The sequence below is a fragment of the Oncorhynchus mykiss genome, chromosome 23, assembly GCF_057628025.1.
Source record: "Oncorhynchus mykiss isolate SJ-2025 chromosome 23, ASM5762802v1, whole genome shotgun sequence".
In the NCBI taxonomy this organism is placed as follows: Eukaryota; Metazoa; Chordata; class Actinopteri; order Salmoniformes; family Salmonidae; genus Oncorhynchus; species Oncorhynchus mykiss.
Genome location: NC_143044.1, coordinates 4,928,160 through 4,946,407, shown reverse-complemented (window position 1 = coordinate 4,946,407; position 18,248 = coordinate 4,928,160). Strand labels below are relative to the sequence as shown.

The 18,248-nt window shown below is 41.4% G+C and overlaps 1 protein-coding gene across 1 annotated transcript in view; it reads left to right on the top strand.

Moving 5' to 3' along the window:
• LOC110502312 (kinase non-catalytic C-lobe domain-containing protein 1) overlaps positions 1-17,653 on the top strand; it is a 98,248-nt gene extending 80,595 nt beyond the window's left edge. The window contains exons 27-30 of the mRNA XM_021580246.3: positions 716-838; positions 9,171-9,230; positions 11,321-11,478; positions 14,094-17,653. Of these exons, the coding sequence (XP_021435921.3) occupies positions 716-838; positions 9,171-9,230; positions 11,321-11,478; positions 14,094-14,325 (573 nt within the window). The 3' untranslated portion in view covers positions 14,326-17,653. The remainder of the gene's footprint in view (positions 1-715; positions 839-9,170; positions 9,231-11,320; positions 11,479-14,093) is intronic.
• The last annotated feature ends 595 nt before the right edge of the window (positions 17,654-18,248 follow it).

Genomic DNA, 18,248 nt, shown 5'->3' with positions numbered 1-18,248 from the left:
GGCCTCTGACCGCAAGGCACTACAGAGGTTGTGCGAACGGCCCAGTACATCACTGGGGCCAAGCTTCCTGCCATCCAGGACCTCTATGCCAGGCGGTATCAGAGGAAGGCCCTAAAAATTGTCAAAGACTTCAGCCACCCTTGCCATATACTTTTCTCTCAAGCGGTACCGGAGCACCAAGTCTAGGTCCAAGAGGCTTCTCAACAGCTTCTACCCCCAAGCCATAAAGACTCCTGAACATCTAATCAAATGGCTACCCAGACTATTTGCATTGCCTCCCCCCACCACTGCTACTCTCTGTTTTTGCCATCTATGCATAGTCACTTCAATAACCCTACCTACATTTACATACTACCTCAACTGACCGATACCCCCCCTGTATATAGTCTCACTATTGTTGTTTTACTGCTGCTTTTTAGTTACTTGTTACTTTTTTATATTTTATTCTTGTCTGTATTTTTTTTAAACTGCATTGTTGGTTAGTGGCTCGTAAATAAGCATTTCACTGTAAGGTTGTATTCGGCGCATGTGACTAATAAAATTTGATTTGATTTGAAAACACTAATATTCATTTATTTTCAAAGTCAGTCATTGTCCGTTAAATCGAATTACGTGATAGCCATCAGATGCACTTCTATGATGTTTTAATTGATTTCTTCAATGATTTGTGTGAATGCTTGACCATAGAATCTCTCCTCTTCTTTTCTTGCTGCAGATACAAGCGGCTTTGCTCACCAAGTTTCTGTTAATTGCCAAACACTGCTATGAATCGAGAGACTTCGCCACGGCCATGCAGGTCCTTGGAGGTCTGGAGAATGTTTTTGTCAGGCAATTACCCGTAAGTCTGCATGCCTGCATCTGAAATGGCACCCTATGTCCTATATACTGTAGTGCACTACTTTTGACCAGAGTCATGTAGGGAGCACCCATGAAATAAATAACATACTCTTAGGCCCTTAAGTGAAATGTATTTTGCTGCTGTTATGGGAACCAGTGGATATTTGATTCCTTTCTGAGTTAGATGAACATCAGAATTTGTGTTCAAATCAAATTTCGGGGGACATAACAGCACCAAAAATGGGTGCTTACCTTATGAATTGTCATAAAGTGTAACAACTGAAATGATGTGTTCTTGTTGTTTGTCCATGTTCTAATAATACTCTTCCTGTTCTTGTCATTACTGAACTTAGAGGTTTTTTTATATCGCTTTGGTACTATTTTCACAAGTATGTGGTGAATTTTCTAAACTATTAGTACAAAACTCCAAACTGGTAACACTTGTTAAGGCGTTCGCATGCTTCTCAGTCAAAACAGTTTGGTATAGCTCGTTATGTGACATGTTATGTGATGTTATGTGACATTGTGACATTTCTGTTATTTTTGGACTTCGGTGAAGGGTTTTTGGGCTGTTCGGGCACAAGAAGTTCGGAGCCGAAGTCTATGCCCCTTTGTCAGTGATTGGTCAACAGTAGGGATTCTTCAATAAATTATTTGTTTTAATTCAACGAGAGACTGCACCAAACATCTTAGTAAAATTGTGAGACGAACATCTCTTCTGCAAAAATGTCAAAATTAATGACAGATATATTGAGTCATCTATTTCGTGAGATTAGTATATACTGGCTACGGCGTCTCAAAATGGACAAACAGTAATATTGCTGCTATTTTCTCGTTTTTCAAGCAAAGGTCTTTTAAAGGAGTATGCCAGTCTTACATTAAAAACTATTCATTGTGCGTTCCTTGTGAAATATAATGAGTAGATTGGTTTAATCACCAAAACACAATTTAAATGATATCTTCTCAATTTAGTAATTTTAACAACCAGTTAAATCAATAACAAAAAATGTAAGATACGTGTTTCAAAATTGCCCCTTGAATGTAGTATGCTACAGTACTGTAAATTACAGTATATTACACTGTTTTCACATGAGGCAATATTAAATACAATTTTATTAGTCACGTGTGCCGAATACAAGTAAGGTGTAGACCTTACAGTGAAATGCTTACTTATTAGCCCCTAACCAACAATGTGGTTTTAAAAAATACGGATAAGAATAAGAAATAAAAGTAAAAAATAATTAAAGAGCGATAGTAAAATAACAATAGCGAGACTATATACAGCGGGGTAGCTGTAGTCAATGTGTGGGGGCACTGGTTAGTTGAGGTAATATGTACATGTAGGTAGAGTTTTTAAAGTGACTATGACTACTTTGATTAGGTGTACAGGAGTCTTATGGCTTGGAGGTAGAAGCTGTTTAGAAGCCTCTTGGACATAGACTTGGTGCTCCGGTACCGCTTGCCATGTGATAGCAGAGAGAACAGTCTATGACTAGGGTGGCTTGGAGTCTTTGACAATTAGATTTTTTCCTCTGATACTGCCTGGCATAGAAGTCCTGGATGGCAGGAAGCTTGGCCCCAGTGATGTACTGGGCCGGTCGCACAACCTCTGTAGTGCCTTGCGGTCAGAGGCCAAGCAGTTGCAATACCAGACAGTGATGCAACCCGTCAGGATGCTCTCGATGGTGCAGCTGTAGAACCTTTTGAGGATCTGAGGACCCATGGCAAATCTTTTCAGTCTCCTGAGGGGGAATAGGTTTTGTCGTGCCCACTTCACAAATGTCTTGGTGTGCTTGGACCATGTTAGTTTGTTGGTGCTGTGGACACCAAGGAACTTGAAGCTCTCAACCTGCTCCACTGCAGCCCCGTTGATGAGAATGGGGGCATGCTTGGTCCTCTTTTTCCTATTGTCCACAATCATCTCCTTTGTCTTGATCACGTTGAGGGAGAGGTTGTTGTCTTGGCACCACACGGCCAGGTCTCTGACCTCCTCCCTATAGGCTGTCTCGTCGTTGTCAGTGATCAGGTCTTCCACTGTTTTGTCATTGGGAAACTTAATGATGGTGTTGGAATCATGCCTGGCCGTGCAGTAATGAGTGAACAGGGAGTACAGGAGGGGGCTGAGCATGTACCCCTGAGGGGCCCCTGTTTTGAGGATGAGTGTGGCGGATGTGTTGTTACCTACCCTTACCACCTGGGGGCGGCCCGTCAGGAAATCCAGGATCCAGTTGCAGAGGGAGATGTTTAGTCCCAGCGTCCTTAGCTTATTGATGAGCTTTGAGGGCACTATGGTGTTGAACGCTGAGCTGTAGTCAATGAAAAGCATTCTCACATAGGTTTTCCTTTTGTCCAGGTGGGAAAGGGCACCATCTGTGGATCTGTTGGGGCGGTATGCAAATTGGAGTGGTCTAGGGTTTCTGGGATAATGGTGTTGATGTGAGCCATGACCAGCCTTTCAAAGCACTTCATGGCTACAGACATGAGTGCTATGCGTCGGTAGTCATTTAGGCAGGTTACCTTAGTGTTCTTGGGCACAGGCACTATGGGGGTCTGCTTAAAACATGTTGGTATTACAGACTCGGACAGGGAGAAGTTGAAAATGTCAGTGAAGACACTTGCCAGTTGGTCAACGCATGTTCGCAGTACACGTCCTGGTAATCCGTCTGGCCCTTCGGCCTTGTGAATGTTGACCTATTTAATGGTCTTACTCACATCGGCCATCGGTAAGCGTGATCACACAGTCTTCTGAAACAGCTGGTGCTCTCATGCATGTTTCAGTGATCTTTGCCTTGAAGCAAGCATAGAAGTAGTTTAGCTCGGCTGGTAGGCTCGTGTCACTGGGCAGCTCTCGGCTGTGCTTCCCTTTGTAGTCTGTAATGGTTTGCAAGCACTGCCACATCCGATGAGCATCAGAGCCGGTGTAGTACCATTTGGTCGTAGTCCTGTATTGATGCTTTGACTGTTTGATGGTTGTCGGAGGGCATAGCGGGATTTCTTATAAGCTTCCGGGTTCGAATCCCGCTCCTTGAAAGCGGCAGCTCTAGCCTTTTGCTCAGTGCAGATGTTGCCTGTAATACATAGCTTCAGGTTGGGGTATGCACATGCGGTCACAGTGGGGACGACATCATCGATGCACTTATTGATGAAGCCAATGACTGATGTGGTGTGCTCCTCAATGCCATCGGAGAAATCCCGGAACATATTCCAGTCTGTGCTAGCAAAACAGTCCTGTAGCTTAGCATCTGCTTCATCTGACCATTTTTTTATTGATCTAGTCACTGGTGCTTCCTGCTTTAATTTGTGCTTGTTAGCAGGAATCAGGAGGATAGAATTATGGTCAGATTTGCTAAATGGAGTGCGAGGGAGAACTTTGTATGCATCTCTGTATGTGGAGTAAAGATGGTCCAGAGGTTTTTTTCCCCTCTGGTTGCACATTTAACATGCTGATAGAAATGTGGTACAACGAATTTAAGTTTCCCTGCATTAAAGTCATTTTCTTGTTTGCTTATGGCGGATACAACTCATTCAATGCTGTCTTAATGCCAGCCTCTGACTGTGGTGGTTTACATACACTTAGGTTGGAGTCACTAAAACTAGTTTTTCAACCACTCCACAATTTTTTTTTTTAACAAACTATAGTTTTGGCAAGTCGGTTAGGACATCTACTTTGTGCATGACACAGGTAATTTTTCCAACAATTGTTTACAGACAGATTATTTGCCTTATAATTCACTGTATCACAATTTCAGTGGGTCTGAAGTTTACATACACTAAGTTGACTCTGCCTTTAAACAGCTTGGAAAATTCCAGAAAATGATGTCATGGCTTTAGAAGCTTCTGAGAGGCTAATTGACATAATTTGAGTCAATTGGAGGTGTACCTGTGGATGTATTTCAAGGCCTACCTGTCACGCCCTGGCCTTAGTTTTCTTTATTTAGTTCTTTATTTATCTTTGTTTTCTTTATTATTTTGGTTAGGCCAGGGTGTGATGTGGGTCATTTATGTGTTTTGTGTTGTCTAGGGTTTTTTGTAGATTCGTGGTGTTGTGTTCAGTTTAGGTGTCTAGGTAAGTCTATGGTTGCCTAGATTGGTTCTCAATCAGAGGCAAGTGTTTATTGTTGTCTCTGATTGGGGACCATATTTAGGCAGCCATATTCTTTGGGTATTTTGTGGGTGATTGTTTCCTGTGTCAGTGTTTGTGCCACACGGGACTGTTTCGGGTTTTCATGTTCCTTGTTTTGTAGTTGTGTTCATGTTTGAGTTTTCCTATTAAAACCATGGACACTTACCACGCTGTATATTGGTCCGATCCCTGTTTCACCTCTTCAGAGGAAGAGGAGGAAGAAAACCGTGACACTACCTTCAAACTCAGTGCCTCTTTGCTTGACATCATGGGAAAATCAAAAGAAATCAGCCAAGACCTCAGAAAAAAAATTGTCGACCTCCACAATTTTGGTTCATCATTGGGATCAATTTCCAAACGCCTGAATGTACCACATTCATTTGTACAAACAATAGTACGCAAGTATAAACACCATGGGACCACGCAGCCGTCACACTGCTAAGAAAGGAGATGCGTTCTGTCTCCTAGAGATGAACATACTTTGGTGTGAAAAGTGCAAATCAATCCCAGAACAACAACAAAGGACCTTGTGAAGATGCTGGAGGAAACAAAAATATCTATATCCACAGTAAAATGAGTCCTATATCAACATAACCTGAAAGGCTACTCAGCAAGAAAGAAGCCACTGCTCCAAAACCGCCATAAAAAAGCCAGACTACGGTTTGCAACTGCACATGGGGACAAAGATTATACTTTTTGGAGAAATGTCCTCTGGTCTGTCAAAACAAAAATATAACTTTTTGGCTATAATGACCATCGTTATGTTTGGAGGAAAAGGGGGGAGGCTTGCACGCCGAAGAACACCATCCCAACCGTGAAGCACGGGGGTGGCAGCATCATGTTGTGGGGGTGCTTTGCTCGAGGAGGGACTGGTGCACTTCACAAAATAGATGGCATCATAAGGATGGAAAATGTGGATATATTTAAGCAACATTTCAAGACATCAGTCAGGAAGTTAAAGCTTGGTCGCAAATGGGTCTTCCAAATTGACAATGACCCCAAGCATATTTCCAAAGTTGTGGCAAAATGGCTTAAGGACAACAATGTCAAGGTATTGGAGTGGCCATTACAAAGCCCTGACCTCAATCCTATAGAAAATGTGCGGGCAGAACTGAAAAAGCGTGTGCGAGCAAGGAGGCCTACAAACCTGACTCGGTTACACCAGCGTGTGGAAGGCTACCTGAAACATTTTACCCAAGTTAAACAATTTAAAGGCAATGCTACCAAATACTAATTGAGTGTAGGTAAACTTCTGACCCACTGGGAATGTGATGAAAGAAATAAAAGCTGAAATAAATCAATTACTAGGATTAAATGTCAAGAATTGTGAAAATCTGTGTTTAAATGTATTTGGTTATGTTGTATGTAAACCTCCGACTTCAACTGTATATTATACTGGAAAAATTCAGTTATAAATGATTTTGTCTTTGTTAAAAATAAGTTGTTCTCCAGTAAACTTCGATTAAATTTCCAATATCCTGGTCCATGTGGAAATTCTATAAGAGTTATGTGAATGCCAATTAGATGATGATCCATTGCATTTTGTCTCCTATTAAAACTTTTTAAACCTTTGATGAAAGAGACAAGAATGTAGTCAAGACGACTAGCTTGATTAAGTCTCCTCCATTTATATCTCACTAGGTCAGGGTTTTTTAGTCTCCAAATATCCACTATTTCTAATGTGTCCATAATATTTGTGATTTCCTTAAGGGCGCAGTGATGATAGTTTGTAGAGTGATTATCTTTACGGTCCATTAAGGTACTTAACACTGTGTTATAGTCTCCTACCATAATGATTTGATCATTTGTTGCCTGTAAGTTTAATAAATTGGTGTAAATATTGTTGAAGAAGTGTGGATCATCCTGATTTGGACCATATAGATTGATGAGCCTAATCTCTTTTCCGTCCACTTTCATATTCAAAAGGATCCACCTTCCTTGCGAATCATTCCTGACTATTTGCACATTCAGATCAACATTTTTGTTAATTAATATCATCATACCTTTTGAGTTCCTTTGTCCATGATAGAAAATTATTTCACCACCCCATTCCTTTTTCCACACAACTTCATCTAAGGATGTAGAGTGAGTTTCCTGTAAACAGTATATGTTATATTCCTTTTCTTTTAGCCATGTAAAGACTGATCGTCTTTTTTTATAACCTTCTAATCCGTTACAATTATAACTGGCTATACTTATTTCACCCCTTGCCTTAACTAGATACTATTCTCAGCCTAAATTGACCATAATTAGTGCTTGTAAAGTTACTGCCATCAGAGGTATTTTGACGGTCAAAATTTGAGCTATCAAATGTCTGACATTTAGAATTCAACAAATAGGTTCTAGCAATATTTGTTTTATTCCCTTGCCTGTTTGCCTGTGAGCCAGTTCCACAGATGTTAGCAAATTGAGACAAGGTATTATGTGTGTAGGAAATCTGGTTAGGTTGATGTCTATGATACTGGATGTGATTTAGTGAGAGTTTGTACGATGGCTGTATAAGAGTAATGTGTGCTGTCCAAATAAATAATAACTCTGCCAATTTGCATGGTTGAGTGTCTATGTGTGTAACATGTAGTGCGTATAGGCTTAATATTCATGATGATAATTGTATCCATATCGTATCACCGTCAAAGTTGCATGATAATTACATTATCCCAGCATTTCCATAGCAATTGGTGTTTCACATGACCATGAAAGAGGCCTTGCATTACTTTAGACGGCTTTACCACAGTACAAATGTATTCCGTACAATATGTTATTATTCCCCAATGCCCCTATTCTGATATCTTCCCCTTGCTTGTTGTAAACATATATAAACTTGTAGACAAATGCATAAAAAATATAGACAAACAAGAAACATATTAAATTATAAAACATTTCTCGACAATAGAGGAAGAGAAGAGAGGGAGAGAGAGTGAGAGAATAGGGCAAGATTAGGTGTGTGTGTGTATGTATAAATCCATGTGTAAGCGAGCATGTAATTGAGTATGTGTGTGTTCATATCCACTTCATAGTGTTCAGATATTTTTACAGTTCCCATACTTTCTTAACCTGAAGTCCCTGTAGAATTTAGTACAGCCATGGGTTTATGGAGCTGTCTCGGAATAGCTGTCCATCTATAAAGAGTTTGTCCACAATGAGAAAGGCACGCTTACCCTTCTCCCTCTGTTGCCTTTGTACCGGATACAGTCTCTTACGACGTTTGTTTATCTCCCTTGGAAATTGGTCATTGAGACCGAATTTGGTCCCTTTTTAGCTCTGTTACCCTGCTTTTGATCAGCTACTTTTGTTGGTAGTGTTCAAATTTTGTGATGATCAGTTGGGGACCCTTGGTCTTGTCGCTCTGAGCTCTAAGTCTCAGTACTCGGTGGAAAGCCACCTTGTTTACAGTCTCTATAGGAAGTTTCAAGGCAGATGGCATGAATTCTCTGATCGCGCCCTCTGGATTATTGGATGCGTCTTCAGGAATCCTCACCCTGTTTTCCCTGAGTAGACAATCCATGTTGGAATCGTGGATTTTGACCTTGGCTGTGAGTGCCTTGTTCTCTCCTTGGAGTGTGAGAATTTCACTCTGGCTAAACTCCAAACTCCCCCTCAGCCCTGCTACCTCCTCACACAAGTTTTCTAGTGTTGCATGTATTCCAGCCAGAGCACTAGCCTCTACTTCAACGGTAAGTAAATTGTCCGTGTCTGTAGATTAATTCGTTTTTATTTTTTTTGTTGGGTTAAAGTTATTTTGTGAGGTAGTCGGATCTTTCCATGATGAAATATGTTGTTCCTCTATAGCGTAAAGCTGTTGGTACTCGTCGATTTCCCTCAGGATCTCCTGTTTTACGAAAAGATAACAATGAGTCTTTCCCAGGATGACGACAGGTGTCTGTAGTACAGCCAGCTAGCACTCGCGGAATCCACGCAAAAATACGTTTGGTATTTTTACATACATTGTTATGGCTGTATTGTTTTAAAAACCCAATAATGTTGTGGGTCCATCAGACCCGCAAACATTGGATGAATAACAAAAACATGAACACCACACAAGGGTTAAAAATGTGCTTTGAAACAACTGCATTTTTGATGATCTGTTTTGAGTTGTGTAAGTTGCACCAAATTGATACTAAAAAACTCTTAACGGGAGTAAAGCTTCCGTAAGCGTGAGACAGATGTATTGGTTCTTGCTAAATTAAAACACCTCCTCTCTTGCTGATAGGCTTGGAAACATCTGTCTACCAAGGTGTGTGAGGTCCTAGAGGAGCTGCGAGCCGTGCAGGTAAGGTGTGTGTGTGTGTGTGTGTGAGTGCCTTCTGTACCAGAGACACGTGTGGGGCTTCAGGAAAATATGCCAAAAGAAAAACACCTTCAAGCAGCACATCTGTGTGTGAAATTCTGTGACACACTCACAGCTGGCCAGCATTTTGTTATATGCTTTTTTTTTATTATGCTGCCAGGCAACACACCGTATTCTCTTTTGAGAACGGCTGGAGGCTATATACAGTTGAAGTCAGAAGTTTACAAACACTGAGGTTGGAGTCATTAAAACTCGATTTTTCAACCACTCCACAAATATCTTGTTAATTAACAAACTATAGTTTTGGCAAGTCGGTTAGGACATCTACTTTTTGCATGACACAAGTCATTTTTCCAACAATTGTTTACAGACGGATTATTTCACTTATATCTTACTGTATCACAATTCCAGTGGGTCAGAAGTTTACATACACTAAGTTGACTGTGCCTTTAAACAGCTTGGAAAATTCCAGGAAAATTATGTAATTGCTTTAGAAGAATCTGAGAGCATAATTGACATTGTTTCAGTCAATTGGAGGTGTACCTGTGGATGTATTTCAAGGCCTACCTACCTTCAAACTGTGCCTCTTTGCTTGACATCATGGGAAAATCAAAAGAAATCAGCCAAGACCTCAGAAAAATAAAATGTCAACCTCCACAAGTCTAGTTCATCATTGGGAGCAATTTCCAAACGCCTGAAGGTACCACGTTCATCTGTACAAACAATAGTACGCAAGTATAAACATCATGGGACCACGCAGCCGTCATACCACACAGAAAGGAGATGCGTTCTGTCTCGTAGAGATGAACATACTTTGGTGTGAAAAGTGCAAATCAATCCCAGAACAACAGCAAAGGACCTTGTGAAGATGCTGGAGGAAACAGGTACAAAAGTATCTATATCCATAGCGAAATGAGTACTATATCAACATAAGCTGAAAGGCTACTCAGCAAGGAAGAAGCCACTGCTCCAAAACCGCCATAAAAAAGCCAGACTACGGTTTGCAACTGCACATGGGGACACAGATCGTACTTTTTGAAGAAATGTCCTCTGGTCTGATGAAACAACAATAGAGCTGTTCGGCCATAATGACCATCGTTATGTTTGGAGGAAAAAGGGAGAGGCTTGCGAGCCGAAGAACACCATCCCAACCGTGAAGCACGGGGGTGGCAGCATCATGTTCTGAGGATGCATTGTTGCAGGAGGGACTGGTGCACTTCACAAAATAGATGGCATCACGAGGAAGATCAATTATGTGGATATATTGAAGCAACATCTGAAGACATCAGTCAGGAAGTTAAAGCTTGGTCGCAAATGGGTCTTCCAAATGGACAATGACCCCAAGCATACTTCCAAAGTTGTAGCAAAATGGCTTAAGGACAACAAAATCAAGATATTGGAGTGGCCATCACAAAGTCCTGACCTCAATCCTATAGAAAATGTGCGGGCAGAACTGAAAAAGCGTGTGCGAGCAAGGAGGCCTACAAACCTGACTCAGTTACACCATCTCTGTCAGGAGGAATGGGCCAAAATGTACCCAACTTATTGTGGGAAGCGTGTGGAAGGCTACCTGAAACATTTGACTGAAGTTTAACAATTTAACAAAGGCAATGCTACCAAATACTAATTGAGTGTGTGTAAACTTCTGACCCACTGGGAATGTGTTGAAAGAAATAAAAGCTAAAATAAGTAATTCTCTCTACTATAATTCTGACATTTCACATTCTTAAAATAAAGAGGTGATCCTAACTGACCTAGAACAGGGCATTTTTACTAGGATTAAATGTCAGGAATTTTGAAAAACTGAGTTTAAATGTATTTGGCTAAGGTGTATGTAAACTTCCGACTTCAACTGTAGAACCAAACTTGATGCAATATATTCTCAAAGAACACACATGCCGACTTTGCAAAGATGAGGAAAAGTAATTTGCCAAACTTCAGAGCTTGTTTTTTGATGAAACTTTCATGATGTTATAAATCAAGGGAAGAGTAAGACATCTCTCTATCTCTCCCCCACTTTCTCTTTCTATCCCTCTTTTTTTATCTCTCACCTCTCCCTCCCTCTTTGTCAGGTCTTTCTGAAGAGTGATAACCTGTGCCTGATGGGAGGAGATCATGTGAGGAGGAGACCCACCCTCCCTGCTGCCCACATCCTGGCCATGCACATCCAGCAGCTGGAGATAGGAGCCTTCACTCTGACCAGCGGTGCCTATAAGTGGCCAAAACTTAGGTGAATGAGCGTAATGCAACATCTCAGGGCCAGTTGTCTGTAAAGAGATTAGGTATAGTCCTGGAGTCAAAAGGATATTCTATGGAGAATTGAATTAAGTCCAGGACTAGGCTTATTCAGAGTCCGCGGAAACCAGCACATTCCTGGGCCTGTATTCACAAACCATCTCAGAGTAGGAGTGGTAATCTAGGATAAATTTAGCCTTTTAGATCATAATGAATAATATAAAAAAAATGTGACTTACACTATATATACAAAAGTATGTGGACAACCCTTCAAAATAGTGGATTTGGCTATTTCAGCCACACCCATTGCTGACAGGTGTATAAAATCGAGCACACCGCCATGCAAGCTCCATTGACAAACATTGGCAGTAGAATGGCCTTAGTGATGCGCTCCGTGACTTTCAATGTGGCACCGTCATAGGATGCCACCTTTCCAACAAGTCAGTCAGTTCGTAAAATTTCTGTACTGCTAGCGCTGTCCCGGTCAACTGTAAGTGGAAACGTATAGGAGCAACAATGGCTAAGCCGCGAAGTGGTAGGCTACACACGCTTACAGAACGGGACCACCTAGTGTTGAAGCGCGTAGAGCGTAAAAATAGTCTGTCCTCGGTTGCAACACTCACTACCGAATTCCAAACTGCCTCTGGAAGCAACGTCAGCACAAGAATTGTTCATCGGATGCTTCATGAAGTGGTTTTCCGTGGCCGAGCAGCCGCACACAAGACTTCGGCTGGAGTGGTGTAAAGCTCGCCGCCATTGGACTCTGGAGCGGTGGGAACACGTTCTCTGGAATGGTGAATCACGCTTCACCATCTGGCAGTCCACCGGACAAATCTGGGTTTGGCGGATGCCAAGAGAATGTTAGCTGCCACAATGCATAGTCCCAACTATAAAGTTCGGTGGAGGAGGAAAAATTGGTCTGGGGGTGTTTTTCATTATTTGGGCTAGGCCCCTTAGTTCCAGTGAAGGACAATCTTAACTCTACAGCAATTCTAGACAATTCTGAGCTTCCAAATTTGGGGCAACAGTTTGGTTATGGCCCTTTCCTGTTTCAGCAATGCAATGCCCCAGTGCACAAAGCAAGATACATACAGAAATGGTTTGTCAAGATCAGTGTGGAAGAACTTAACTGGCCTACACAGAGCCCTGACCTCAACCCCATTGAACACTGTTTTGAATGAATTGGAACGCCGACTGCGAGCCAGCCCTTATCGCCCAATCAGTGCCCAACCTCACTTTTATTTATCTAGGTAAGTCAGTTAAGAACAAATTCTTATTTTTAAATTTTATTTAACTAGGCAAGTCAGTTAGATGCGTTGTTCAGGGGCAGAACAGCAGATTTTTACCTTGTCAGCTCGGGGATTTGATCTTGTAACCTTTCGGATACTAGTCCAACACTCTAACCACTAGGCTACCTACCTGTCCCTTATTTACTATGACACTGTGCCAATTTTGCGGCTGGTTGTGATACAGCCTGGAATCAAACTAGGGTCTGTAGCGACGCCTCTAGCACTGAGACGCAGTGCCTTAGACCGCTGCGCCACTCGGGAGCCCTAATGCTCTTGTGGCTGAATGGAAGCAAGTCCCCACAGAAATGCTCCAACATCTAGTGGAAAGCCTACCCAGAAGAGTGGAGGCTGATATAGCAGCAAAGGGGGGACCAACTCCATATTAATGCCCATGATTTTGCAATGAGATCTTGAACGAGCAAGTGTCCACATATTTTTGGTCATGAAGTGTATATAGCTCTTTTCAATGAACCAAAGTCAATTATATGGACAGAGAGAACCTGATCCTAGATCAGCACTCCTACTCTGAGATGCAGTGTGATTTGGGTCTGGAAAATCTTATAGCCTACACTAGGCTTATGCACTCATCCAACTACTGGCCTATAGCATTCATTTGCACTTATCTGCAATTGAGATTTAATGAATCTACTCTGGTCGCCTTTTGCAATGACATGGATATCAACCTGACACTCATTCTTTAATGTTGTAAACTTGATATTAACTTTCTCCCTTGATGTAATGAAGTGGGCCAAGTTGCCACCAAATGAGATTCCCTGTGTCCTTCTACCCACTCAAATATGGCGGCCAGATGCTGGGTTCACAGAAAGTTGTGGTGGACTGTAATGACACAGCTGCTCATTCCATGGCAGTCGTGTAGGATTTGGGTCCCTCTACCAAAGCTAGCACACAGCCATATGGTGTGGAGATGTGGCACGCCAGGTGTTCTGAGATGCATTGATGTTGGCAGATGCTGGGGGTCATAAAGGGTCACGGTGAGAGGCAGCGTCACAGCTGGTTATGACAGACCCTAGGTTCCCCCACTATTGTGGAAATCAGGTCACTTATTGTACTGTATATGATGCAAGTGTTTAGTAACGTGGTGCCAAATTATGAGTATGTTCCTGCCGCAGATTAACAATAGCAAACTCCTATTTCTCATTTTTACTCTCTCTGTCTTGTCCTCCAACTCCATGGTGGCTGCAACTTCAATCTCTGCTTTTGTCCTAATTTTATGTACTTTCTTGTCTCCCTTCTTTACCGCTCTATCTGCTCCCCCCTATATCTTTATCTCTCTCCTGCTCTCTCCTTCCTCACTCGCCAGGACCATAGCGAAGGTGGTGAGTCAGGTACATGCGTTCCAGGAGACAGTGTACTCCTTCACTCCTGACCTGGAGCTGCAGGCCTACCTAAGACTACGCATCGCCCACCTCAGCGGCTGTGATATCCCCCTGCTGGCTGCAGACAACGAGGCCAACTTCCACCACACCCCCACTGAGCGACACACCCGCAGGATCCAGGACACACTAAAGAGGGTGAAGGCCACCTTCCAATGAGCTACAGCCTTGCCTGATCTAGGATCAGATTTGCCTTTTAGATCATAATGAATACGATGATATGGACAAAGGGGACCTGGTCAAAGATGCTCAAAGATGCTCATAATGCTTTATGAAATTGGGCCCTGGTCAGACAACTAGTCAACAGACCCCAAACCCCCCATACCCCACTGAGTTACTTTGTTGGCAGAGACTGGGTGGGTGTCTCTATTTATTGGTAATAACTTTGATTAGACATCATGAGGGCGGTCCTATTTGAACACAATGACAGAGCCATATGAAGGCATCCAAGGTGGTTCATTTTGACTTCACTCTGATTTTATACAGTGAGCAGTCCAGCTCAATCCCCCACATTGCACCCCATAGCCTGACAACGCACTGCACACCTCTAACTCCTTGATTATCTCCAAAGTAGAGTACAAAGTAATCTGAAAAATATAATTGTTTATTTTGTTATTAGAGTGAGAAGAGGAGAAAACAGTAATGGACTTTTTAAGGGGAAGAACAGATATGCTTTTTTACTTGTGAAAAATGTAAACAACAGACTGAATGATTTTTAATAATTCACAACATCTTTATCTAGCACTGGTGGAGGCATATGGATCACATTTCTCTCTCATGTACACCATTTTGATTGCTAGTCTCTAAGACAACATAATAATGATAATGTTTCATAAAGAGATGACATCATGTCTTTAATTCACTGAGCGTCGTGTATTATAGCTCAATTAGATTTGAAAAGTGAGATATTTTGATATAACCACAGATAGGTGATTACCATTTTCAACTCTCCGGAGCACCATCTAAATGGTCTAAATGACCATCTATTGGCATTGCCAATAGCTACTTGACATGATAATTACAGTATTTCAAGATATTAAAAATGGATCAAACTGATGATGTAATATGCTATTACGGCTAAATCAGGGATGGGCAAACTGGCGGGTCGCGTGCCGCACCCCTTTTGTAGTTCCGGGATCAATTTCTAAGTATATATACAGTACTAGTCAAACATTTGGACACGCCAACTCATTCAAGGGTTTTTCTTTATTTTTACTATTATCTACATTGTACAATAACAGTGAAGATATCAAAACTATGAAATAACACATATAGAATCAAGCAGTAACCAAAAAAGTGTTAAACAAATCAAAATATATTTTAGATTTTAGATTCTTCAAAGAAGCCACCCTTTGCCTTGATGACAGCTTTACCTGGAACTCTTTTCCAACAGTCTTGAAGGAGTTCCCACATATGCTGAGCTCTTGTTGACTGCTTTTCCTTCACTCTGCAGTCCAACTCAACCCAAACCATCTCAATTGGATTGAGGTTGGGTGATTGTGGCCAGGTTATCTGACGCAGCACTCCATCACTCTCCTTCTTGGTCAAATAGCACTTACACAGCCTGGAGGTGTGTTGGGTCATTGTCCTGTTGAAAAACAAATGACAGTCCCACTAAGCACAAACCAGATTGGATGGCATATCGCTGCCGAATGTTGTGGTAGCCATGCTGGTTAAGTGTGCCTTGAATTCTAAATAAATCACTAACCGTGTCACCAGCAAAGCACCATCACACCTCCTCTTTCATGCTTCACGGTAGGAACCACACATGCAGAGATCGTCCGTTCACCTACTCTACATCCCACAAAGACACAGAGGTTGAAACCAAAAATATCAAATTTGGACACATCGGACCAAACGACAGATTTCCACCGGTCTAATGTCCATTGCTCGTGTTTCTTGGCCCAAGCAAGTCTCTTCTTCTTATTGGTGTCCTTGCAGCAATTCAACCATGAAGGCCTGATTCACACAGTCTCCTCTGAACAGTTGATGTTGAGATGTGTCTGTTACTTGAACTCTGTGAAGCATTTATTTGGGCTGCAATTTCTGTGACTGGTAACTCATCGTCTGCAGCAGAGGTAACTCTGGGTCTTCCTTTCCTGTGGCGGTCCTCATGAGAGCCAGTTTCATCATAGTGTTTGATGGTTTTTGTGACTGCACTTGAATAAACGTTAAAAGTTGTTGAAATTTTCCTGATTGACTGACCTTCATGTCTTTAAGTAATGACAGACTGCCGTTTCTCTTTGCTTATTTGAGCTGTTCTTTCCATAATATGGACTTGGTATTTTACCAAATAGGGCTTTCTTCTATATACCACCCGTACCTTGTCACAACACAACTGATTGGTTCAAACGCATTAAGAAGGAAAGAAATTCCACAAATTGCCTTTTAAGAAGGCACACCTTGTTAATTGGAATGCATTCCAGGTGACTACCTCATGAAGCTTCTTGAGAGAATGCCAAGAATGTGCAAAGCTGTTATCAAGGCAAAGGTTGGCTACTTTGAAAAGTCTTATATTTTGATTTGCTTAATACTTTTTTGGTTACTACATGATTCCATATGTGTTCTTTCATAGTTTTTATGTCTTCACTATTATTCTACAATGTAGAAAATAATCAAAAATCAAGAAAAACCCTGGAATACTATATTGGAACTCAGACGGGGTCTCTGCTTACTGTTGAGAGTTAGAATAGTAGAATAGATAAGTTCAATTTCAAAAATTGGTTGTGCATCAGCAGTTTTTCTCATTCACTGACAGTCACTCAATTAACCCATGTCAGCCCCCCAAAAATGTGATTGGTAAATTAGTTAAGTGGCCAGCTATTGATTTTTGTATTCACTCTAACTGAAATATATTAAAAACTGCAAACATTTCTCTCCACCCTATAGCAAAACGTGTAGAAGACGACTAAAGACAGCTCTGACTACATGTGTGGGTATGGATGTGGGTGCTCAAGCCACGAGTTCAGATTATTTGTGGCCCCCACCCCCATCAAAGTTGCCCATCCCTGGACTAAATGAATACAAATGCCTGAATAGTTGCTATAGTTTTTCTAAAATGAACTGTGTTCATGTTGGAATGAAACTACAGTATAAGCTACAAACTGCTGAATAGGCACGCTTGCAAAGATGACGTTTGTGTGATTTGTAAACAAATTGAAATTAATTGTCTGAAACATCAAAGATTACTTTAAAAAATGTAATCCTTGACATTGTGCATTTGTAACTACTGCACTTACCTAATTACCATATAGGTTAAATACACCATTTTAATGGCAATCAATGTAACTTAATAAGATGTCAATGTGTTAAATATGTTCGTATGATTATGCCTATTTGTTAAATTTTTCCACATATGTTCATATATTTTCTGACGTAAATTTGTTTTTCACGATGTTATATCAATAATCAACCAAGGACAAGGATGTGGCCTACCATGCTCAAAATGTGTTGCAAACTCAATCTATTAAAATGATGTATTGTAGAAGTGTTGCTCTTATGTTGTTGAATGCATTTATAGAAATACAGCATTATAAATATAGGGCCGTAATTGGGAGGCTGAGAACCCAAGCCTTCACAGGAACAGTCAGATCATCGACAAAGGAGACATTCAATATATCCTTATCTGCATTGTCATAGCTAAGCGATGCTTTTAGGGTTATTGTCCGACAGCTGCTGGGGGAATTCCATCTGAACAGGCTGAAACACTTGAAAGGTTTCACGTACAGAGAAAGGACACCCGGCAACGTTGGCCTGGTTGGATCATTTGGGTTGACCAACTTTCTTCAACGTCCCCTTTCTTGATTTTTTTGGCACATTCTTTTTCCAGAACATGCCATTTTGGATAGGCCTATTTGGGGATGCTTTACTCAGTAGTATGCATAACCAAACATGTGGCAATTATAGCCGTTTTTCAGACTTATTTATAGCTTGCACTCCACGATTTACATTTCAACCTGCAAACAATGGTGTTGCTACTGTAATACCTTTGATCTGTTATGTTTCAACCCACTGCGCCAAATGCTGGTTGTTGGGCCAGTGGCGCCAGTGCTCACCGGGGTATCAAAGAGGTGTTAATACTA